The sequence below is a fragment of the Brachypodium distachyon genome, chromosome 3 (assembly GCF_000005505.3).
Source record: "Brachypodium distachyon strain Bd21 chromosome 3, Brachypodium_distachyon_v3.0, whole genome shotgun sequence".
Taxonomy (NCBI): domain Eukaryota; kingdom Viridiplantae; phylum Streptophyta; class Magnoliopsida; order Poales; family Poaceae; genus Brachypodium; species Brachypodium distachyon.
The window spans coordinates 3237041-3260606 of NC_016133.3; the positions used below are offsets into that span (position 1 = coordinate 3237041).

Here is a 23566-nt window from a genome sequence, read left to right on the forward strand (position 1 = left end):
AATCAACAAGCATAGTCAAAAGATCATGATACGTATAGAATGAGTGACAATTAGATGATTCCGTAGCCATTAAGAGATGGTTTTGTTGAAATGAACTCGCGACCACCAACTCAGATCTTTATAAGTTTAAAAATAATCTATCAAGCCGACCAGTGGCGAAATGGGCCAGGCAGGGCCCAAGTCAGCACGAAACAGTTTCTGCCGTGCTGAGCCAGCCCATGGTCCTATTGTTGAAGAAAACCTGGCCCGACCATGTTTCGTGCCTGGCCCACGGCTCGAAAGCCCGCCATACTGTCCAGGCTTTTTTCGTGTTTTTAGGGTTGTTCTGACTTTTTAATGCTTGTTGGGCTTTTTTCTTGTCTTTCAGGTCAAATTGTTTCCGGTCAGTCCCCCTTTTTAATGCCATTCCCGTGCTGGTCATGGGCCTAGAATAGAACGGGCCTCTTCGTTCCTTCTAGTCTGTCATTAGCATTTGCAGCGCACCTCGCCTCTTTCGCCGGCCGGCACCGCCGCCCTCGCCGTCCCTCCTTTCGTCCCTCTCTCCGGTCCCGCCGCCGCGCGCCATTCGAGCAAGCCCGCTTGAGACGCACGCTCCCCCTCAGGTTAACACCCCGCGCGCTCCTGGCCATTCCACGACCCCCGCGAGCTTGCTCGGACGGAACAGACAGCCACGGGGGAGGAATGATCTATTCAACCTTCGATTTCCCTGGTGAACCGCAATCTTGCGCGGGGGAGGTATGCATTTTTTTTCTTCCAGCTGGGCTATTCAACCTGCTTGATTTCAGGATCTGTCATTATGGATGGAATGTTGATTTGGGACTTATAGTCGTCTTAGGAAATAGACAAATAAATTCATGTCCGCCTTGTTTATTTGGTTGGTACGGGAATTGCTAGGAAATGTGATCTTCTACTAGTCATTTCACACCACGTATACGAGGGACTTCATTTGTTTGTTTCCTTCAAGTGGTGGTGTGCTTATCTCAGCATTTCACGCACTGCTTATGTGGGCAGAAGGCGTAAATTTCAGCTTTGTGCCCACCCTGCACGCGCGTCGTCTCGGTGTTAATATGGAGAAGAGTCATGTTCGTCGTTAGGATGCGTTTCTCACTGCCTACTTTTTTCACTGCATGACGGGTCAAAAAGACGGTGTGTAGTAATTAGTGGGCACTGAGAGATACTATCTCGTCTAAGTGCACATTAATTTAACTAGCGCCATGGCTTGATGGCTGCCTTTTCTTCACCAGCATAGTGCCCATTTCCCAGTACACTCACATTCATAAAGTGGAGGGCTGATGGTAGTGGAAGCAACGCCGAATGGGACTGCCTACAATGCAATCTTTCGCTCTATATTCATGCTCGCTACTCGATTGTTGGGGCAAACAAACATGCAACTCATCCACCAACGCCCTACAGCCATGACACCCCAATACAATCTCTTGTACTTCTCGGCTCTTTCTGTGCTCCTATGCATGGCCAGTGCAGCCGGCCCAGAAGGAGAAGCACTGCTTCGATGGAAGTCCACTTTGCTCAACTCCAGCTCACTGTCCTCATGGTCGCGGGCCAAATCAACTTGCAAATGGGATGGTGTCGACTGTGACGCTGCCGGCCATGTCACTCACCTCAGCCTCCAGAACTCCGGGCTCAACGGCACGCTCGATGCGTTCTACTCCACAGCGTTCTGGCACCTTGCTGAGCTTGACCTTAGTGAAAACAATCTCTTCGGCACCATCCCAACAAACATATCTTTGTTGCTCAGCCTCACCAGTCTGTGCTTGAGCAACAATAACTTTGTTGGTGCAATCCCCTGCGAACTCTATGGCCTCCCAAGAATTGATTGGTTAGATTTGAGTAATAACCAGTTGACAAACCCAGACCCTACCAAGTGTTCACATATGTCCATTATGCACCTCTCAAGTCTAATTCTAAGAGGTAACAAGCTCAATGGTACGTTCCCATCATTCATCCTCAACAACACCTTTGTTATGTTGTCGGCTCTCGTCCTGTCAGATAACGCCTTCTCAGGTTCGATTCCAAAGGGACTCGGTAACCTTACTAATCTCAAGTACATGGACCTGTCATGGAACCAGTTTTCTGGAGTAATCCCAATGGAGCTGGGTAAGCTTGGTAGTCTCCAAACCATGGACTTGTCGTGGAACATGCTATCTGGCGGTTTGCCACAGTCCTTTTCGGCGATGCATCGGATAAAAAAATTTAATGTTGGGAACAATCTTCATCTCAGCGGCAACCTCCCATTTGAATGGTTCTCAAACTGGACCTTTGTCCAGGTTTTGAATATTGCGAATAACACCTTCACTGGAAGCATCAACAAGGCTTTTTGTCAGCTAGATATTCAAGCCTTACACTTCTCAAATAATATCCTATCTGGAGTGCTCCCTGGCTGTTTATGGAACTTGCTTTCTCTTGAGTACATGGATTTGTCAAGCAATGCCTTTGTTGGAGAAGTCCCCACCTCAACGGACACTACTATCCCACTAGTATCCCTGCATCTGTCAAAAAACAAGTTCACAGGATGTTTTCCACCTGTTATAAAGAACTTAAAGAGCTTAGTGTATTTGGATCTAGGGGACAATAAGTTTTCTGGCAAAATTCCTTCATGGATAGGGAGAAGCCTCCCCATGCTAAGCATTCTCCGACTACGATCGAATATGTTTCATGGAAGTATTCCCTGGGAGGTAACACAACTATCTTATCTCCAATTGCTTGACCTAGCTGAAAACAATCTCACAGGTCCCCTACCACGTTTTGGCAGCTTTACTTACATAAAGAAAATCCCAAAAAGAAAACATGGCTGGTGGGTCATTATTGATGGTCGACACCGAGTTCACATGGATGGGATTGACATGTTCAATAGTTCAGATTATTCGCGACTTGAACAGATGGATATAATCTGGAAGGGACGAGATTATACTTTCACTTTCAGTACATCAATTATGCTTATGTGTGGCTTTGATCTATCAAGCAACTCCTTTTCTGGTGACATCCCTGCAGAATTGCTAAACATTCAAGGCCTCCAATTCCTTAACTTGTCAAGAAATAATTTATCTGGTGGTATCCCAAATAACATTGGTAACTTGAAAAGTGCGGAGTCTCTTGACCTCTCTTGGAACAAACTCTCGGGTCCTATTCCTTCAAGCATATCACACTTGATGTTCCTCAGCACTCTGAATGTCTCCAACAATCTTCTATCTGGAGAGATACCTAGAGGAAATCAGATCCAGACACTCAACGACCCCTCAATTTATAGCAATAACCTGGGACTATGTGGTCCTCCATTGAGCATTCCATGTAAAAATGACTCAAGTTCTACAACAGCGCTGGATGGAGCAAAGGAACAGCACCATGAACTTGAAACCCTGTGGCTGTACTACTCAGTGATTGCTGGAACTGTCTTTGGTTTCTGGCTATGGTTTGGATCGTTGTTTTTCTGGAAGATCTGGAGGCTTGCGTTCTTCGGTTGCATCGACGCCATGCAGCAGAAAGTTATGCAGCAGTTGAAGCACACCTGACTGACAGCAGGGCGCTCTGTTTCCCACTATGCAGTGTTTTCCAAAGTCTGCTCATGTTTGCTTTACAATAGGCTGCTGTTTGTTTGTTTTTCACCAATAAGCTGCAACTATATGTTCCTGTATGGACAGAATTGGTGTATAGTTCTTGTCTTTGTTAAGACCAGTTTCCTGCAACTTGTGTTAGTCTTATTCTCTGAATTTTGTGAGTTACATTTATGTATGCTTGGCCGTTGTCTTTTATATGTGTTTTGAGCTTGTAGCATGAATGCAGCCTCGATTTTATCTTTTATGCAATTCTTGGATACTTGTGTCATCTCTTCTCTGTTCACAGTTCACATGCAGACTAAGTTGTTCGCAAGCATGCGCATCAAAAATTTCATCAGAAGTATAATGGCTACAAATCCACAAAGAATAAGAGCAAAACCACAGAATCCACTGACATCTTCCAGGGAAAAGAACCCAGATGTGCATCTCAGTTCTGGTAGCTGCTGTTGACAACGGCACAGCTCTTCCTAATCTCCCCCTGGGAGCCGGTCTTGACCTGCACCGCCCCGAGTTTCGCCATCGACCGCCCAAACACCTGGAAGAACACCTCCGGTGGACTGGCCACGACGCTGGCGATGTCAGCTCGCGCCGCCGCGTCGGTGACCAGCGCGGCGTCGGATCCCAGCAGGCCCCTGTGCTTGAGCACCGCCCGGTAGTAGCCGAGGTCAAATGTCAGGAAGCTGCCAGGGTTCATCTCCACCAAGCTGTTGCTAATGGGTGTCCTGCACTTGTGCTGCCGCAGGTTGGCGGCGTAGGTGGCGTCGAGGGACGGGTCGGTGCCATTGCCGGCACCTGGGTAGCCGTAGAGGCGGTCGGCGAAGGACGAGCAGTGGGCGACGCCAATGGTGTGCGCACCTGCAGCTCAGGCTCAAGTCAGAAACACATTTCAAATTTTGTTTGTCAGGTTTGCCGTAAACTCACTCAAGTATTATACTCACGGAGTTGAAATTCTGTGGCTAATGTAACGTTATTCTCAAATTGAAACAAAACAAGTCAGTGATTTAGTTGAGTAAAGTTGTTGATGTGATAATTGATTATCAGCTAGGAATCACAAGGCAGATGTACTGAAAGACATAGCGTTTGTTAGTCTAGAAAGTTGGCGCCAAATGCCCAAATGCTAACGTGTATGGAGGACATGAGGAGACAGGATATAAAGCAAAAGGCTATCGGTTTCGACATGACTGCCAATGGAAATGAAGTAGACATGCAAGTGTGAGCTTGTCATCGTTGCAAATGGATGCCTATTCATATGCAATGAATGCATCAGTGAGACAGCGACTCAGGTTATCAGGTTTATCAGAACCTGACATGAAAGTATCAAAAAGGACTGTGAAATGGCTCCCAAAATAAGATGAAGTGAAAAGAAAAATCGAGACAGGCATAGCAATAGCTACTTTATGGCCAAAGATGATGCAATTGCAAGTAAGCAGCCTTTCTATACCTAATCTACATATTCGTAACATTTTACTGAAGTCTGGAAAGTGTCTTATTCGATTCGCAGTGTCCAGAAGCTACAGTTTTCCTGAAGGAATCTGCCTATCTGGTTTAAGATGGGCAGAGAAAGCAACGATTGTTCGTGGTCCTTCTCTATGCCCTCTCCACACACAAAGAATGGGCGATAAGAGACCGCCTTTCATCGTGTCGGTGGCTACCATGTATCTCTCCAGCAATATTTACAGATTAATTTTTGAGTCATTATATATTCCTTGTTTAAAACATATTTAGTACTAGCATGTTGAATAATGTGATTGATTGATCTGGAAGTTTATATAATTGTAGAGATAATTATATGTATGTTGCTTATGGTGTAGGGACCTGAGAGCCAGACGAGGTCGCGCACGCCGAGGCCCTTGCCGGCGAAGAGCGCGGCGAGCTCCGTGAAGCTCATGGCCGGGTTGGGCAGCTCCCGGAGCGCGTCCTGCACGCTGGACACCGTGCCGTCCCTCCTCCCCGTCGGCACCCGCCACGACGGCCCGCCCTGTGCATATGCAAGCACGTCAATGCATGCTAAGCTTCAGAACTAAGCGTGGCAGAGGCGGCCTGGAAGCTTACGATGGCGGCGACGGCGTCCCGGGCGGCAAGCGCGAGCACGTCGGCGCAGGAGACGACGCCGGGGCACGCCTCCTCCACGGCCGTCTTCACGCGGTCGATCAGGTCGAACCCGCGCAGCGTCAGGTTCGGCGCCGCGTCCTTCTCCGCCTGCTGGCCGCCGGTGCCGGTGGAGTTGAGCAGGATGGACCCGTCGCAGCCCTGCACGAACACAACAGGACACTCAAACAATGGCCATATATTGAGTGATCAAATTCACACGGCAGAGGTGTAGAGTCAAAATAATGTGTAGTTATATGTACGCTGACGAAGCAGTCGTGGTAGTGAAGCCGGAGGAGAGCTGGGGCGACGGTGGGCGCGCGGCGGACGTGCAGCCGGACGTAGTCGCCGATGATCTTCTCCGCTGCCGGGCAGCTCGAGCTGTAGAACCCCATCCTCAGCTGCCCCTGCTGCTGTCCCTGCCCATGCCTGCCGCGCATGCTGGCACCGGAGACGAGCGCCATGGCCGAGACCGCGACGAGGAGCACCACCATCGCCGGCAATGGCACGGTGGGCGCCACCATGATCGATCTCCTGCGTCTGCAGCTACTCTGGAGTCTGAACTTTGAGCTACTGGTGTGCGACAGGCAAGAGATGTAAGCAGAGTACGATTAATACTGTCAATACTCAATACGACCGAGGTCAGTCAAGTATCGGCAATTTCTCTGGACTCTGGACTGTGAGCCGGGGTGTGTTATATGTACAGGGGCAGTAGCGGCAGTACGTACACTGGTGTCTGTCTGGTGGGTGGGTTCCGTCGTGTAGGTCCCGATCGATGGAGCTTACTTGAGACTGACACCAATGGCGTGAGGCCAAGCGTGCTGTTACTGTACATACACAACACGTACAGCGAAGCGTACTTGAGCCAATGTCCAGAAAAGCTGCAGTTTTTCGAAACTGGATGCACACACGAAGGTAGGTTGAAAATTGACCAAGTCATGATACCATGCTCAGTGGCGAGAACGTCGATCTCGAACTCTGAGATCAGACCCAATGAGCAAACTTAGGGCCTGATTCATAGCGGATTGCTGGGTGTTTTTTATAATAGATTCAAATGTCTGACCTATATCCTCGCCAAAAAATAATGTTACACACACACACAAATTCACAGTTTTTGAAGATACAGATGAGTATATCATACAATGGTGCACACTGAAAGCCTGCTGCGTGCGGTGCGGGTTGGGTTTCTCGTCCACTTCTTCAAGCACGCGCCTGTCACGTAAGCATGAGATTCCCAGAGGCCGCCGGCCCGTTTCCTAGCCAAATCACGCGAGGAACACAGGGGGGGAGAAGAACATGATGTCCATGAATCGACGACGTGAAGTTTTTAGTTTCTACACTATCTATCTTGGATGCATCCACTCTACTTTCCTTTTGGCCATGCCCTTTAATCCTTTATTTTTCGTCAGCATCTTTCCCCGGCGGTGATGATTGACGCATCATGCATGGTGCACAGGTTCGTGGGGGGGAAGGGATGGATGCATGGACGGGAGAGCAAGAAAAGAATAGATACTTTCCTGCCGTTGCCTGAAAGCTCAACCTTATTTTATCTGAAGCTTCCTCGGTTCCTCCCGCATGCTTTTCTTGAGAAAACAACCTCCATGGAACTTTCAGTAGTAGATAGATTCTCTGGTTCGTGGGTTCTTGCCACATTTCGCGGTTTTCACCGACGGACCACTGAGCTTTTTTAATCTTTTGGGTTTTGACACCACACGGTGTTAAGCATCAGAATATTGCTTCAGCTCCTCGTGCATGTGGAATTAGATTTGGCGAACAAGCTTCACTCATGTGTAAAGGAGACGGAGAGTGGGCTCCTCCAAACGTTCCTCCATTTTTGCCTGTTTCGTTTCAATTCTTCACAAAGAAAATTAACGGGGCCCTGCTGGGAGGAAAAATTAGTGAAGAATTTTTCTGTATATTTTGCCCGTACTATGAACAATAGTTGCTACTTGTCCACTGTCCACAGAGCATGTATTTTTTCACCACAATATGTGCAATGAGCCAATGCTTACAGTAAGCGCGCGGGAAACAAGCTCCTGTAAACGAACATGTAGCAGATAAAGGAAAAATATTTGCTATACGCTACCTGAAAGCACAACGAAGGACGCCATGGACTCATTGGCCGATGCTCAGCCAACATAGAAGACATTGTGTGCACTCTATTTCTAGCGGCAGCTTTTCAGTCAGTTGCCATCGTTGCACAGGCACAACATTTAACATTTAGTAAGCAGCCCACTTCCAGAATTTCTTCTCGTACGCCAGATCAAGAAAGAAAATTTAGCTGGGAGAAAACACAATAGTTGTTCCTAAATTACCAGGACCAATGAATACCAGCCATACAAAGTTTTCCATCAAACATAACTGGACGAACATGCCTTGAAACAATCTCTTCCTAAAGAAGATACAGAGAACAACATTACAAATTGTCACCACATAACAGAATTGATGGCAAAACTACTGAAACATCAGAAACTAACAACAGGAAAAGCGACACCCAGAACTTGGAAGCCCGCAAATAAACTAAAATCAAAACAGTGCAGATAAGCAAATTTGGCAGAAAAGATCATTTTATACACAGTCCAGAAACCAGAAGCAAACAGCAGTTTTTAAAATTCCCTAATGACTGGAAGCAATCAATTCAAACGGAAAAGCAACATGTTGAAAGATTTGCAGAAACGGACAAAGTAGATAAGTTCAAACTTCACTTATTCATTGTACTTTAACCATACTGCCATACCAACAACTGTTTGCACCAAACCAACACACACCAGGGGACTCGATGGTCCATTAACCAGATAGAGGTAGACTTCAACAAGACTTTAACACGGAGACACACTTCATGAAGGGCAACACACAGGCACCCACCAGACGACGACCCAGGTATAGCAGCAGTTCCAACAGCAGGCCATCACTGACCACCACGGAGACGAAGCACCAGGTGGAGGGTGGACTCCTTCTGGATGTTGTAGTCAGCGAGGGTGCGGCCATCCTCCAGCTGCTTCCCTGCGAAGATCAGACGCTGCTGGTCCGGGGGAATGCCCTCCTTGTCCTGGATCTTGGCCTTCACGTTGTCGATGGTGTCAGAGCTCTCGACCTCCAAGGTGATGGTCTTGCCGGTGAGGGTCTTGACAAAGATCTGCATGCCACCACGAAGGCGGAGCACAAGGTGGAGGGTGGACTCCTTCTGGATGTTGTAGTCAGCGAGGGTGCGGCCATCCTCCAGCTGCTTCCCTGCAAAGATCAGACGCTGCTGGTCCGGGGGAATGCCCTCCTTGTCCTGGATCTTGGCCTTCACGTTGTCGATGGTGTCGGAGCTCTCGACCTCCAAGGTGATGGTCTTGCCGGTGAGGGTCTTGACAAAGATCTGCATGCCACCACGAAGGCGGAGCACAAGGTGGAGGGTGGACTCCTTCTGGATGTTGTAGTCAGCGAGGGTGCGGCCATCCTCCAGCTGCTTGCCAGCGAAGATCAGACGCTGCTGGTCCGGGGGAATGCCCTCCTTGTCCTGGATCTTGGCCTTCACGTTGTCGATGGTGTCGGAGCTCTCAACCTCCAAGGTGATGGTCTTGCCGGTGAGGGTCTTGACAAAGATCTGCATACCACCACGCAGACGCAGCACTAGGTGAAGGGTGGACTCCTTCTGGATGTTGTAGTCAGCAAGGGTGCGACCATCCTCCAGCTGCTTGCCAGCAAAGATCAAACGCTGCTGGTCCGGGGGGATGCCCTCCTTGTCCTGGATCTTGGCCTTGACATTGTCAATGGTGTCTGACGACTCAACCTCAAGGGTGATGGTCTTGCCTGTCAGTGTCTTCACGAAGATCTGCATGCCTCCCCGAAGACGGAGGACCAGGTGCAGAGTGGACTCCTTCTGGATGTTGTAGTCCGCAAGGGTCCTGCCATCTTCAAGCTGCTTGCCTGCGAAGATAAGGCGCTGCTGGTCAGGGGGGATGCCCTCCTTATCCTGGATCTTGGCCTTCACATTGTCGATGGTGTCAGATGACTCCACCTCAAGGGTGATGGTCTTGCCAGTCAAAGTCTTCACAAAGATTTGCATCTGCAGGAATCCCCAAACAGTATGGTAAGCCTCCAAAAGTAAACAGACAGCATAATCATCAAAACAGAAGATACAAACATAGATACACCTTCGTACATCCTAGCTAAGATAAATAAAATGATATCGGCTCACATCTTGCTCAAAGATAGCTGTAACCAAAGTAACTGATGGACATGGATATATAATCTACCAGAGGCAGCCTATCTAAGGAAGCACATAGCTGATGGACATGGATATATTCTAAGCTACAGATCCGATGGCTACAAATCTAGTTCCTCACATATTACGATTTTTTATCCAATATGATCAAGAGCAGCAGATTATGTACCATACACGCCAGAAGAAAAAATATGTGACAGCAACTACTACTACAAAATTATATCATGACGAGCACAGTATTACGCATCTACCAAACAGGATTGGATGAACTAGATAAGACATGCATATATTATAGATTAACAGATTAGACGTGGGGCATCAGGAATTGAATAAAAAACAGGCACCCGTCTAACAAATTCGAGATCTACAGGTGATAAATAAGACTTGCGTATTCGAGATATCAACAAGGATCGAACACAAACGTATAGATCTGACGACCAAACTCACATCAGACCAAGAACATCTATGAGCAGGAATCGAACAAACCTACCAGTAAGTTCCCTCCCGCGTCCTAACATATAAACCGGAAATCGAACAAATCGGCCAGTAACTTGGCTCCCGCGATGCCAGATCCAACATCTACGAGCGGAAATCGAACAAATCTACCAGTAACCTCCCTCCCGCGATGCCAGATCGAACATCCACAGGCAGAAATCGAACAAATCTAACAGTAATCTCGCCCCAACGACATCAGACTAACACATCTCGCAGAGACACATAACAGATCCAACAACGATACGAAGCAGATAATAAACACGCAGATCCACACGAGACGGGGGAAGGGGGAATCGCTGCCGTACCTTGAGGAGGTGGGGGAGGATTCGACGAGCTTCGAGGCGATTGGAGAAGACGAGATTGCCTTGGAGCAGTGGTGAGGATAAGAGGCAGGAGAGGGGAGGATATTTATTGGCGCCTCGGAGCGGATCGGGTGGGGAGAGGGGGGAGGAATCCTTTGCCGTGACGGCACCTTCCGTCTGATGCGGACGTCCCGTGCTAGTCTCCGCCACGCAATTTCCAGGAAAGGGTCCTTGCGGTTGCGGAGGGTTCGAGAAGGATGCCGGCTCCGTTTGTGACCCGTTTGGATGGGAGGCTCTGGCCGGCCGTTGGGGGTTGGTGGCCGTTAGGGGCGTGTCACGGCGTTAGGCGGCTCGCTTGGGTGTGTCGCTGACGTGTGGGGCGCGACGCTGGAGGTTTAGAATTTTGTGATCCTCTCTCTAGATGTTGAGTTTGTGTTCGGATTTGTTGTTAAGGAGAAATGATGATCGTCCCGTAGGTCATTTTTGTTCCAAGGCAGCCGACAGAAGTGATCGTCTGAAAATAACATACTATACGGAGTTTTGTACTCCAATGCTATGGATGAGATTCGAGTTCGAAAGAACCGATGAGGGTTTCAGTTAATGGAACCAAGGTCGCATTGCGCCTCACGTCGATCTAAAAAAAGAACCAATAAGTTATATGCAAGTCGCCGCCTCACAAAGTACGGCGATTTTCGGTTTCCCAATCCAATTCAGGTTCATTTAAGCTCACTTTTGGCAAAAGTCTTAGTCTCGCATTCATTAGTCAAATCGGCCATCGCTCGCTCTTTAGTGTCAAGGTTCTCCATGGCATTCTCCTTCTTTAGTCATTTGCTAGTTTTTGGTTTTATTTGTATTTCGCCTCTAATAATTCGCGATGATAATTTCTACAGGTGCCTCTGAACAAGGTCTACTCTGTTCCAAACATTTTTTAAACCAAACTATGCTTCTTCTAGAGCAATGCGTAGAAGTCATCAGTTGTCAGAAAAATAAGTGTAGAAATCATCACCACTTTGATTAGGACAGGGAGCTGCAAGGTTGCTCTTGGACAGCTGAACCAACTACATTTACATGGCTTAAATTAATTCGCGGCTGGCGACTAATGCTCGACACTTATTAGCAGCATATAATTTTTTTGCGGGTATTATTAGCATCATATAGTACTAGCATATAACAAAGATGTGATATTCCAAAATCAGTACCCGTAAGCGAAATCAGTGCAAAGCAGACATGCTGCAGTTTTATAACGCTACAAGCTGCCGCCACCAACAGTTTTTATAAGCATAATTGTTCCCCACTCATCATTGTCGCAGTTAACAAGTACACGCACATCGTGACTCTGCTGCGTGTCAAGGAGCTGTGGTTTATTTTTTGAGGATGGACAATGTCAGCTGCCGCTTGATTAATTAATCTGGAACTGTGAAGTGGACTATTCCGGCTGTTTGTTTGCTGACGAACTGAGTGAGCAAGCGATGGCGATCCATTCGGCGTTTCTGCACGGCCACATGTTCTAGCACGGCTTGCTTGATGTAGCCTCGTTCTTATGTTTGGACTATGTATAAGTATAATTGCTGGAGTAATTCATGGTCAAATAAGAGGGAAGAATAACTAACCTCTAAAAATCATGTGCACTATGCAGCATACCACGCATAGTAAAACTTATTTTTAGAAATTCGTAGAGCACTCTTTTCATTGCTAAATAGTCCCTCAGTATTATATTAAATCAACGACACTTAATATGGCATGGAAGGAATAGATTTTAGAATATTTTTTAAAATACTTGTCAAATTAGTATTTTTAGTTTAAGATAAAGGTATCTCATATTTACAAACGTGAAATCTACACATTAAAATAAGAAATAAATTGTTAAATTGGTTTTGAAAAAATCATTCATGTCAAACACAAGCCGAGATGTGCAAAGGATCAGGTTCCACTGCTGTAGGCCCAAGGTCTCTCAAGTCTGAACCGCGTCGGTCCAGAATCAGATTACTGAGCCCTTTGCCCCTAACTCGCGCGGCCGCCGCCGGCTCGCCGGAGGGCGGCGAACCGTGACTCGCGAGGCGCCCTGCTACCACGGACGCGTCTGTCCACGCGCCTAGGTGTGTCTCGCCCTTCTCTCTCTGTCTCCTCTCCCATTCCTTCCGTTGGGTCGGGCTCGTACGAGCGCTGGAGAGCGCGGGGTCGCCGTGCCGTGGCTGAGGCCGCGCCGGCGATCCGAAAGTGGCCGCGGCGGCGGCATGTTCGATGGAGGCGTTGTCGTTTCGGTTTCGAGGAGAGGGGTCGATCTGAGGGGGAGTCTTAGTAGGATGTCAAACACCATGGTATGGACACCCTAATTTGTTTAGTCCTCACCCCTCAGATGATGTGATGTACAACTTGATCCACTCAGGTGCTTGCACTCTGTTCTGAAATGGTAGAGTGCGTCACCCACCTACTGTTTGCTTACACGAGCGAGCTGAACTTGCAGGTCTGGCTGACTTGGTCTATTGGATTTAGATCAGGCGCCCTGCCACCGTGAGGGTCCAATGGCGGTTGTCAATCCTGTTATTTTTTACAGTCACCATGGCGAGGCCCTATAGTTTTCTTCAAGGGGGCAAGTACCTCTGTGAAGAAGAGGCTCTCGGTTGTCAATCCTATTATTTTTGACAATGATGACGAGGGCCCGGTAGTATTCATTGGGAAAGTATCTCCTTGAAGACGAGGCTGACCCCTTAAAGGTTTGGTTCATCAATTGCTACAAGGTCACAATGATGAATAATTTAGCGTTGAAGATGTTGATGGAAATCAAAAGCCACAAGGTCACAGTGAAGATCATGCAAACTCAAGGAGTAGGAATGGTGGAGCACAAAGTGGAAGACCCAAGAAGACACTCAAGGTACCACATTGATACCAAGCACTGAACAAACCATGTTAGCTTATATTGATCTCAGGAGAGAGCAAGCAAGCATGGGACAGAAAGGGTCAAGCAAGGACAACAATACTCGATTTCAAGGTGCTGCCTGGTGTGGATGATGGTTCTGATGAGATCAAGGTCCTTACCTCTGCTGTTTTTAAAGATGCAGCAAGTTGAGAGTTTTTTCTCTGCTGGGAATCACTACTCTGTGGTTTGTGTTTGAAGAACTGGCTAAGCCTGGAACTCAATTGCTTCCATGTAAGTGATGTCCCATATTTCTCATTTTGTTCTTGCTAGTCAATGGTTATGTGTGTGTGTGCTCGACATTATTTCACTCTCCATAATATATCTAATATTGACTGTGGAATGAACATGCACAACTTGGTGAAAAATAGAGATTCTATGGGCCTGTATTATATGCTTATTCTATGGGATTTGTTAAGATGGACTTCTGTTGCATTCCCTGTAAGAAATACAGAAGTTTGTATGATACTCCCTCCGATCCATAATAAGTGTCTTGGATTTAGTACAAACTAGTTTCATAATATAAGTATCTTGGATTTAGCACAAAGTTAGTTTGTACTAAATCCAAGGCACGACACTTATATTAGGGAACTAGTTTGTAATAAATCCAAGACACTTATTATGGATCGAGGAAGTACATGCAAGTCCTACTGATTTGTTTATCTGTCAGAGTTTTGCTTGATTGGTTATCTGCCAAGATAGCCGTTTCGTGGTAATGTCATGCAGTTTATAAATTTAATTGTAGATGAGCACATTTAGAATTGCTGTTTTTGGCATTCCATAGATAAAGAGTTTCATTTTCTGTATCACACCTCGTCCTACAAGAGCAAATATCATGGCACGCTCATTTTCACTGGATTTATGTGCTTATGCCTCTTTCCTTGTATCCTTGTATTGGAGGTTAATCTTTAGATTTTAGTGTATTTGTTTGCATAGTATGTATCAGGGCAATCCTACCATAGGCCTGTTTTATCTGAATTTTGATGCTACATTGCCATTATAACATAAGTGTAAATCTGACCTATTCCTGTGGATGCTACATTGGATTTACAGAACAGGTCTCGGTGCTGTAGCCTTGTTAAGGAGGTGCAGTGCTTGCTGGTTTCACAAAGAGAGATTAAGATGTCTAAAATTCATAGGTCACAGAATAGTGTTAGTCATGACTTAGCAAATTATGCTCGGTCAAGCCAACGGACTGTGTGTTGGTTAGGGAGTAATCCCCTTGAGGATGCCCTAGATGTAACAATTTTGTGATAAATGAAATCTCTCTTTTCGCAAAAAAAAACCCACTGGATTTACATTCTCATTTACCAAATATGGAAGAGCCTAAGTGTAAATTTGGCATATTCCTATGGAAGTGGCAGCATATGTCGTGGACATTGTGATTTTTACTCATACTGTCACTTTCCTAAGGAGGCGTGTAAATATCCTTTGTGTCCAAGAGACTAGATGGGCGTGTCAAAAGGCTAAAGAAGTAGAGAACACCCGTGTCAAGTTTTGGTATCCGGTTTCAGTTAGTAGTAGGAATGGGGTTGGCACCTTGTAAGATGAGCCTCAAGGATGGAGTGCATGTGGTGGACGTCAGGAGACAGGGGCATATAACTCCTAGTCAAGGTAGTTGTATGGGTTCTTCTCTTGAATGTCATCAGTGCTTATGCCCCACAAGTTGGGCTCGACACGAGCATAAGAGGCAATTCTGGGAGGACCTAGAGGGCTTGGTTAGAAGCGTACCCACAAATGAGAAGCTCTTCAATTCATAGGAGGAGATCTCAATGGTCATGTGGGTACAACTAACACAGGGTTTGAGGGGGTGCATGGGGGCTTTGGGTTTGGCGATAGAAATCAGGATGGTAAGGACATTTTAGATTGTGCGGTAGTCTATGACCTATTGGTGGCTAACACCCTCTTCAGCAAGAGGCTATCTCCTCTACTAACCTTTAGTAGCGCCTAGCACACTAGCCAGATCGACTTTGTCCTTAATTACTAGGAGCATGGATAGGAGAGCTTGTTTGGACTGCAAAATGATACCTGGTTGAGAGTGTGTTGTGGTGCAACATAAGCTTGTGGTGACCGATTTTCTATTCCACACATGCATTTTGCGGGACAATTGTGCCGAAATCACAAGAACAAAGTGGTGGAAACTTGAAGGGGAAACCTGGCCAACAGACCTTTAAGGAGAGGACGATAACCGAAGGGCCATGGAACGAAGAAGGAGATGCGGAGAGCATGTGGGTGAAGATGGCGACGCACATTCTGAAGGTAGCTAGGGAGGTGCTTGGGGTGGCGAAAGGCAAGAAAAAGGAGCCTAAGGACACCTGGTGGTGGAATGAGGATGTCCAAAGGACTATCAAGGATAAGGAGTGCTACAAGACTCGATACCAAGATAGAAGCACAAGCAACGTGGAGAAGTACAAAGAAGCTAAGAAGAACGCAAGGCGAGCGGTGAGCGGAGCTAGAAGGAAGGCCTATCATGAGCTATATGAGAAACTAGGCACAAAGTAAGGCAAAATGGGCATCTACAAGATGGCAAAAATTTGCGAGAGGAAAACAAGGGACCTCAACCAAGTGAAGTGTATCAAGGATGAGGCTGATCGAGTTCTAGTGAAAGACGAGCAGATCAAGAAACAATGGAGAGACTACTTTGACGGGCTGTTCAATGATGGGAGTGAGAGCATTACGCCTGAGCTGGATGGTTCCTTCGACGACACCAGGATGTTTGTCTGAAGGATCCAAGAGACTGAGGTTAAGGAAGCCCTGAAGATGATGAAAGGAGGGAAGGCCATGGGCCCTGATGGTGTTCCCATTGAAGTGTGGAGATGCTTTGGAGACATGGCGATATATGGCTAGCTAAGCTTTTCAACCATGATCGGTGAGTGGAGGAAAAGTGTATTAGTACCCATCTTCAAGAATAAAGGAGATATTCAAAGTTGTACAATTACAGAGAAATTAAGCTTATGAGCGATACTATGAAGCTTTGGGAGAGTTCACATTCTCTTAGAGGATTACCCTAGGGTTTTTTCCTTTGCGCTTCAGGAGGACATCTCCGTTCAAAGTTTCCTGGCCGATTGCCACATGCGTCTTCGCTGCAAGGTCCCTTGTCGGCTCTTGCTTTTGCTGAATTTACTGACCTGCGGCAGTACTTGGAGCACCTTGTCCTTCAGCCTAATGATCATGATGCTTGGCATTATCACTGTCAGAAACCCTTCTCGGCAGGTCGATTCTATAATCACTACTTTGACGCTTTGCCGAAGCACCCGTTCCTGATGCATGTGTGGAAGTCCAAATGTGTCATAAAGCATAAGGTCTTTGCTTGGCTTCTCGTGGTGGATAGACTAAATACCAGGAACATGCTGAAACATCGAAACTACACTATCAATTCTGGGTGGAATTGCTTGCTTTGCCCCTCACCGCCTAAAGAATATCTTGATCACCTCTTCTTTTCCTGCTCCTTCAGTCGGGACTGCTGGGATGATCTTGGCATTCATTGGAGAATGAACCTGCCCCTGATGGATCGTCTTCTTCATGCAAAGTCCACTTGGCGGAGAGGGTTATTCTGGGAGATCTTTGTGCTCGATCTGGCGGCTTGGACTCTTTGGAAAGTACGGAACGCCAAACTTTTTGAAAACATCCTACCCTTGAAATCCACCTGGAGAGTCCTTCTTAGGACTGAGTTGAAGCTGTTAGCCCATCGCTCTGCTAAAGAGCAGTTTCAAATTAACCTAGATCAACTTCTTCAGCAACTTGCTTTGTAACTTGAGGGGCTGTCCCTCAAGGTTCTGACCTTTTTTCTTTTTTCATGTAACCTGTACAGTTCTAATCACTAATATATTTGCGCAGTAGGAGCCTCTCCTGCCGTTTTCCCGGTCAAAAAAAAAGAGTGTGATTGAACATCGCTTGAGGAGATTGACGAATGTCACTAAAAACCAATTGTGCTTTATGCCTGGGAGATCAACTACGGAGGCGATTTTGCTTCTGATGTGGGTGCCATGGCTGTTCGATGAAATGCTCCCAAGTACTGGCAGGCTTCAGTGTCCATTGTGTCCTAGTTTGTAGCCAATACTTCAGATGGATGCTGAATGTGCGGTTGTTGACTAATCTATTTGGTTTTACGTTGTATTAGATTTGCAAAGGAGCTATTGTTCCATGCAGATACTTAAATTACTATTTTATTGGTAGTCTTCTTTATTCCACCGCATTTAAATAACTCACTCCATGTGGTACTGTGTTTATAACCTGGTGGCCTTTGTCAAGAGGCATGACAGCCCCAACGAACTACCAACTGATGGATAAGTCTCTGGAGGCACAAATTCAGAAGTCAACTGATGCCGAGTTAACTGGAGGAAATATTTTGATGTAACCTGATAGCAATATGGCGCCAGGATTCTGACCATTTACTATCAGGTAGCAAAGACAAGTCTTCTTTAGTTTCTTTGACCTTAATTTTGCCAATGCCATAAGTTTTTCATTTAATTGCAGTAGTATTTAGTTGCAAAAACTATTCATTTTACAAACTACAACCTTTGCATCTACAATAGTTTGGTTGCATTTGGAAGGTAATTTCGTGCAGCAAAGCTGTTGCTACGACCTCACACCGACACACAGTTCATAATGGTCGTTAATCAAACAAAGGTGAGGGATCTTCCCTCATTTACTTCTCTGATTATGTCTGTTGAGTTGCAAACCATGATTACTAACTATGTACAGCCCAGATTTAGCTGCTAGACTATTGTTGACTAGGTGTGTTTATTGTTGTTCTCCGAAGCAAACATGCGCCACTCATTGTGGATCAGGCTATAGCTATACAAGGAAATCTAGAAGTAGGTTTCTTTTATGGTTGTTGTAACCTTTTAGTTTTTATTTACTACACCTAGATTTGATGTTGGTAGTAGTTTTTCCATTCTACTTAGTAGTTAGCATCCTACCTATTCCTTATGTACCTTGGTATTTCAGATGGTTCACAGGCTTGGCTGAAATATTTGTTGCAGTTTAATGCCTTTTGCCATATATCCTTTTCCTTTACACTGCACTAAGTAACCTCCAGTTATGCCAAGATACAAAGTGATTATTCAAGATACAAAGTGATTATTGTTGAGGTATGTTATTTTCATTTGAATAATTGATTCTGGCCATGAAAAACTCGTCTTTCCGCTTGTCAACTGCTTTATTGAGTGAGTACACAGGGAGTTGCAAGGCAAATGATTCCACTCATCCCTCTACTTCAGTCTGTTTTTGGTGGGCTGGCATGTTGCACAAAGCATTTCTTCACGGATAGTGTCCTCATTAGTAATTAGACTCCAGATCCCATCCATTGCAAGAAAATGTTGTGTTTGTTCCATATGAGTATGGCTAGCATGTGGGCCACGTTCGTTTGCCAAAAAAAAATGGTTCACTTTTCTGTGAGGATGCTTATGATCACCTACTCCGTCCGATCCATAATAAGTGTCTCAGGTTTAGTACAACTTTGAACTAAACCTGAAACACTTATTATGAATCAGAGGAAGTAGATCCTAACAAAAAGACCTCACCTGGACTATTTATATCCGCGGACAATACCATCCATTTCTTTGGCTCATATGATCTTGAGCTATCCCACATTTTTTACTTTATTTAGAAATAATTCTTCTCATGATGTAGTAAAGAAATGGTTATTACAGCTTTAGATGAGTGCTTTTGCTCAAGGCGATTTGATTTTATCATCATGATGTTCTCCTAAACAGGAAATATTTGGTAAACAATAGGTTTAGTCTACTTTCTTCCTGATGTTCTTCTGGGAAGGAAGATGTATTTGGTAAATAATACCAGGATGGCATCTTCTTATTCTATTCAAACCACAATAGAGTTATTTTACCCAAGATTTTGTGATTATTTATTATGTTATTTCTTCGCATTCTTTCATTACATATTTCCTCCTCATATCCGTCCCCCACATCTCCTCATATCCCTCCGTCACATCTCCCTAACCCTGACCTACTCCTCTTGCTCCCCACGCGAGGTCTCTGGCGGCGGCTTCCTCCGCTGGCCATGGAGACAGACGTGGACAGGCCTAGTTCCAATTACAGGAGGAGGAAATCAGCGGCGGTCGAGAGCAACAATGGTACGCTGTCGCCATCGGCGGTGACGGAATCGCCAGATCTGGGAGTGGGTGAAGGTGAAGGAGGCGTGGATCGCATCAGCAACCTCCCCGACGATATCCTTGGCGAGATCATATCGCTCATCCCCACCAAGGACGGCGCCTGCACCCAAACCCTTGCGTCTCGGTGGCGCTACCTTTGGTGCTCAGCCGCCCCGCTCAACCTCGACTGTCGTGAACTCCCCGCCAGTATGGATGCCTGTGCCAATGTTGTCTCGCAGATCCTTTCCTCCCACCTGGGACCCGGCCGCCGTTTCTGCATCCATTCGCACTACCTCTTCTCTGGATGGACCGCTGCTTTGGATGTCTGGCTCAGGTCTCCGGCCCTCAACAACCTCGAGGAGCTTGATTTTTACTGTCGGTCTCAGACCCTCGACGACCTCAAGCGTCGGGTGCTTGATTTATCCTATGTCATGAACTATGATCCAAAAATGTTGGTCAAGAATCGTGATCCAAGAAAACGGTTGGTGCCGCCGCCAGCATCCACCTTCCGATTCGCTGCCACCCTCCGTGTTGCCACCATCGGAAACTGCTATCTGCTCTTCACCCTAATCCAATCACTTCACTTCCCCCATCTTAGGAAGCTTGCACTTGAGCATGTCTGCCTCTCAGAGCGCTGTCTGTATGGCATGATTGCTGCTTGCCCTGCCCTGGAGTGCTTGTTGATTGAATTATGCCATGGCTTCCGTTCCTTCTGGGTCAACTCCATTGGACTTAAATCCATAGCCATGACAGTTGGTCTTTATAAAGGGGGACGTTTCCAGTTTAAGGAGCTCATCATTGAGAATGCTCCCTGCCTTAGGTTGCTCCATGTTGGCCTACACTTTGACCTGCATGTATCCATAGTCTCTGCCCCTAAATTGGAGACCTTAGGCTGCTATTTTTATCAGAATTTCCCCTCATACAGGCTCGCGTTTGGCTCCACAATTATTCAGGTAACTATGGCCTTCCTACTAGTTGCTTTCAAGAGTCCTCTCAGATGCATTTCTGTCTGTGTAGACATTATATATCATCTGCACTTGTGGATACCCTAATGTTTTCTTCCATGTTTGGTAAAGGGAATTCCTGTTGATAGCTTGGCAATGGTGGTGCACACAGTCAAGATTTTAGCTCTCTCTGTTCATATTCTAAGTTTGGATACGGTTATCAAGTTCATGAGATGCTTTCCGTGCTTGGAGAAGCTTTACATTGAGGTGATGATTCTTCTTTTCAGCTGGACTTTTGATCTGCTGCTGTTCTGAAGTGATTGATTTTTTTTATTTGTCTATGTTCTTTTCTATGAATATTCTCAGACATGTGAAAAGCCGCCAGACAATGTGTGGCGTCGTGAACACCAGGAGCTGAGTAGATGTTTTGACATCCCTATGAAGACAATAGTGTTGCAGTTCTACCGAGGCACCAAGCTGGAAGTTGACTTCCTAACATTCTTTGTTTTGAATGCAAAAGTGTTAGAGTTGATGACAGTTACTGTTGAAGACAACTATTTCAATGAGGAGTTCTTGGCACTGCAGCGCATGAATCTTCAGCTAGAAAACAGGGCTTCAAGAGGTGCTCGGTTTCGTTTTACAACCAATAGACGTCTCCGCAATGTTTCCAGCATTGAGCATGTCCATGATTTGGATTTAGCTGATCCATTCATGCAGTGATGTTGAAACTGGTTTTGTCCTGTTGTCCATCTCATCGGTTCTTTTGTCCAACCTTGAATTGTTCTGTGGATTGTAATATTTTGAGTTTGTATTTTTTTTTTCTCGAACCTCATGACATTTAATTACCAAACTTACTGTATCGTCAGTTTTTGATATTCTATGTGACTAAGCTAGAATTCGTGAAACCTTGTCATGCAAAATCACCGTGACAATAGCTTTACAGTCATCACAATGGTAGTAGCTATATCCATAGAAGATAGTTCCGGAGGTGCTTAGTTTGATTTCAAATTGAATACACTAGCACTGAATGATTTCCAATTAGTTCTTATATTCTGCACATGAGTTTATCAATCAATTATTCTTTACTTGCCCAATTGCAAGGTTTGTGTGAGATAGTTACCTTCTATTTCTCTTCTGAACGAATAAAAATTGGGGTGAGGCCTTTTTTTATCATGCCTGGTACTGGTGGCTGGGGTTTTCAGTTACTATGGCCCTTGCTGCCAGTGCTGGATACGGAACAAATTAAATCTGCGAACAGTCTGACTAAGAATACCTTGTGCATTGTCTTTACTGTTCGAAAGAAAGAAAGATTTCCCTGTGCATCGTTGTTCCTTTTCGTTGGATATAGCTTGATCTCTTCTTGTAGTACTGGACCTATTGCATGAGTGTTGCAGTCTTTTAGCAGCTTGTAAACGCCAAAGATGGAAAATTGTGTGATCGTTGGTCAACCAATCTAGATTCTTTATCTGCCTGTTTCAAGTTTAGAGTTTCGACTACTTGCTTGATGATGGTACTTCAGGTTAGTTATGAGGATTTTAATGATTAGTTCTTTGGTGGAACAGCTTAGCAAGCTTCAGCTAGATGTGTCTGCAGTGTTTGGAATATCAAGCATGTCCATTTGGACTGATCCAGTAGTCTTGAGATGTGGAAACCTGGTAATATCAGCAGATCTCATTCTGTGTTTTGTCCATACTTGATAAGTTGCGTGTCTATAGTTCTAAATTTTTGTATTATCTTTGAACATTATATGACATTTAAACAAGCTAATTGTGCGGCCCGTTTGAGATATGCTATGTGATAAATCTGGACTCTGGAGTTTGCGAAACACGCGGCCTCGCAAAATCCTAATGAAATACTGAGGACTAGTCAGCAGTGATAGCTACAACCAGAGAAGATAACCTGGAGGGTGCTCATATAGATTTTCACATGAACATGAATGGATATGCATTTACTCCATTGTGTTGTATAGAAATATTCAGGTTAACAGTAGTTCGGTACAACCATGATATACCTCAAGAGATCGAACGCATTCTAGACTCTGAACTTTTTGGTCCTGAAATTTATTTGCTAATATTTGCATTGATCAGGTTGACTGAAATTTTTCTCAGATGCAGCTAGTACTGATGTCCAGACATATTGACACAGCTTCGTGTCAATGTCTATGTATTTAATTTCTGTTATATATTGTAAACTTTATGAGGATGTTTGGCCACAGTATGCGTGCTCCTCAGATTGTACCGAATTATGATAGTACAGGTCATATGTGATAACCGTTTGTTGTCGTAAAAATGAGGATATTGTTTCAGAGCTCAGCTCACTAGAGTTTGGTGTGCTCGGTTCAATGTCTCACCGCAAACTTCGGTAAATCATATCGTTATATGTATACAATCAAAACCTTTGCAGATGAACTAGCACTGTTATCTGTGGCTCTAAACAGATGAATAGTACACACCTAAGACATGCTGGAGTTATGTCATGTTACAATTTGGTCCCAGCATTGAAAAGAACTAGCATCATCTGGAGCCTGAAGGTTGCTAAGGAAGAAGGTTATACAGTACACTACCAACGCAAGTCGGCCCCGGCCAAGAGGAATCTGCAACCGGGTCTGAAGAAGGAGACACCATTTGGGGTAGCTTCACTTCTCCTGTGAATAAGTTTTGTTCCTCGGCGTTCGGGTCTTTTCCTTTTCTTTTTTTCTGTCTGTATGATGCTGAGATCCGAGACACTGAAACGCTCTGGTTTTGTCTGGTTGGTTTCAGTTCACAAAATGGATCTGGAGAGGGAATGCCTTATTTTCTAAAAATTCTACTGTAAAAAATTCAAAGAGTGAGATTCCTATTTGCGCACGTGTTCAATGTGCATGCTTGTGTCCTGGTCTACAATCTACCATACTTGTGAATCCGTCGTGCAACTGTGTTAAAGGTGC

At 45.5% G+C, this 23566-nt stretch overlaps 4 protein-coding genes across 18 annotated transcripts; 2 read left to right on the top strand and 2 right to left on the bottom strand.

Annotated features, from left to right (window-relative positions):
• The first annotated feature begins 422 nt into the window (after positions 1-422).
• On the top strand, positions 423-5881 carry LOC104583433 (leucine-rich repeat receptor-like protein kinase PEPR2). 9 transcript variants are annotated; one of them, XR_002964937.1, is made up of 5 exons: positions 423-735; positions 3859-4224; positions 4315-4994; positions 5074-5227; positions 5384-5881. XR_002964937.1 is itself a non-coding variant. In XM_024461301.1 (5 exons), the coding sequence occupies exon 1, from the start codon at positions 1293-1295 to the stop codon at positions 3525-3527; it is 2235 nt and encodes a 744-aa protein (XP_024317069.1). In that variant the 5' UTR covers positions 742-1292; the 3' UTR covers positions 3528-4224; positions 4315-4476; positions 4614-4994; positions 5074-5227; positions 5384-5881. The 9 variants fall into 9 exon arrangements, 7 of the variants coding, with proteins under 7 accessions (XP_024317069.1, XP_024317066.1, XP_024317068.1 ...); XM_024461301.1 differs by lacking the exon at positions 423-735 and having other exon boundaries at positions 742-4224; positions 4315-4476; positions 4614-4994; XM_024461302.1 differs by lacking the exon at positions 423-735 and adding an exon at positions 2522-2693 and having other exon boundaries at positions 2771-4224.
• Positions 3876-8193, bottom strand: LOC100840013 (peroxidase 39). The gene is made up of 4 exons (XM_003570918.4): positions 5924-8193; positions 5625-5822; positions 5388-5550; positions 3876-4427 (listed from the first exon to the last, which is right to left on the bottom strand). Exons 1-4 carry the CDS (start codon positions 6182-6184, stop codon positions 4000-4002), a joined length of 1050 nt encoding a protein of 349 aa, XP_003570966.1. The 5' UTR covers positions 6185-8193; the 3' UTR covers positions 3876-3999.
• A 214-nt stretch (positions 8194-8407) lies between these two features.
• On the bottom strand, positions 8408-10734 carry LOC100832168 (polyubiquitin). The gene is made up of 2 exons (NM_001317877.1): positions 10674-10734; positions 8408-9714 (listed from the first exon to the last, which is right to left on the bottom strand). Exon 2 carries the CDS (start codon positions 9712-9714, stop codon positions 8569-8571), a length of 1146 nt encoding a protein of 381 aa, NP_001304806.1. The 5' UTR covers positions 10674-10734; the 3' UTR covers positions 8408-8568.
• Positions 10735-12606: 1872 nt separating this feature from the next.
• On the top strand, positions 12607-21586 carry LOC100840319 (F-box/FBD/LRR-repeat protein At1g13570). Of its 7 annotated transcripts, none has more exons than XM_024461226.1 (6): positions 12608-12988; positions 13135-13818; positions 17422-17985; positions 19577-20649; positions 20773-20907; positions 21007-21586. In XM_024461226.1, the coding sequence occupies exons 4-6, from the start codon at positions 19606-19608 to the stop codon at positions 21358-21360; spliced, it is 1533 nt and encodes a 510-aa protein (XP_024316994.1). In that variant the 5' UTR covers positions 12608-12988; positions 13135-13818; positions 17422-17985; positions 19577-19605; the 3' UTR covers positions 21361-21586. The 7 variants fall into 7 exon arrangements, with proteins under 7 accessions (XP_024316991.1, XP_024316994.1, XP_024316993.1 ...); XM_024461225.1 differs by having other exon boundaries at positions 12609-12988; positions 18535-20649; XM_024461223.1 differs by having other exon boundaries at positions 12607-12766; positions 17422-20649.
• The last annotated feature ends 1980 nt before the right edge of the window (positions 21587-23566 follow it).

What these genes read in the sequence shown, in the direction of transcription:
- LOC104583433 (XM_024461298.1), top strand. Translation starts at nt 1,293, where the DNA reads ATGGTAGTGGAAGCAACGCCGAATGGGACTGCCTACAATGCAATCTTT.
- LOC100840013 (XM_003570918.4), bottom strand. Translation starts at nt 6,184, where the DNA reads ATGGTGGCGCCCACCGTGCCATTGCCGGCGATGGTGGTGCTCCTCGTC. An exon ending in ACCACGACTGCTTCGTCAGC is followed by an intron (nt 5,823 to 5,923) that starts GTACATATAACT and finishes GTGTTCGTGCAG; the next exon opens with GGCTGCGACGGGTCCATCCT. An exon ending in CGACCTCGTCTGGCTCTCAG is followed by an intron (nt 4,428 to 5,387) that starts GTCCCTACACCA and finishes CCTGAGCTGCAG; the next exon opens with GTGCGCACACCATTGGCGTC.
- LOC100832168 (NM_001317877.1), bottom strand. Translation starts at nt 9,714, where the DNA reads ATGCAAATCTTTGTGAAGACTTTGACTGGCAAGACCATCACCCTTGAG.
- LOC100840319 (XM_024461223.1), top strand. Translation starts at nt 19,456, where the DNA reads ATGTTATTTCTTCGCATTCTTTCATTACATATTTCCTCCTCATATCCG. An exon ending in TTGGCTCCACAATTATTCAG is followed by an intron (nt 20,650 to 20,772) that starts GTAACTATGGCC and finishes TGTTTGGTAAAG; the next exon opens with GGAATTCCTGTTGATAGCTT. An exon ending in TGGAGAAGCTTTACATTGAG is followed by an intron (nt 20,908 to 21,006) that starts GTGATGATTCTT and finishes GAATATTCTCAG; the next exon opens with ACATGTGAAAAGCCGCCAGA.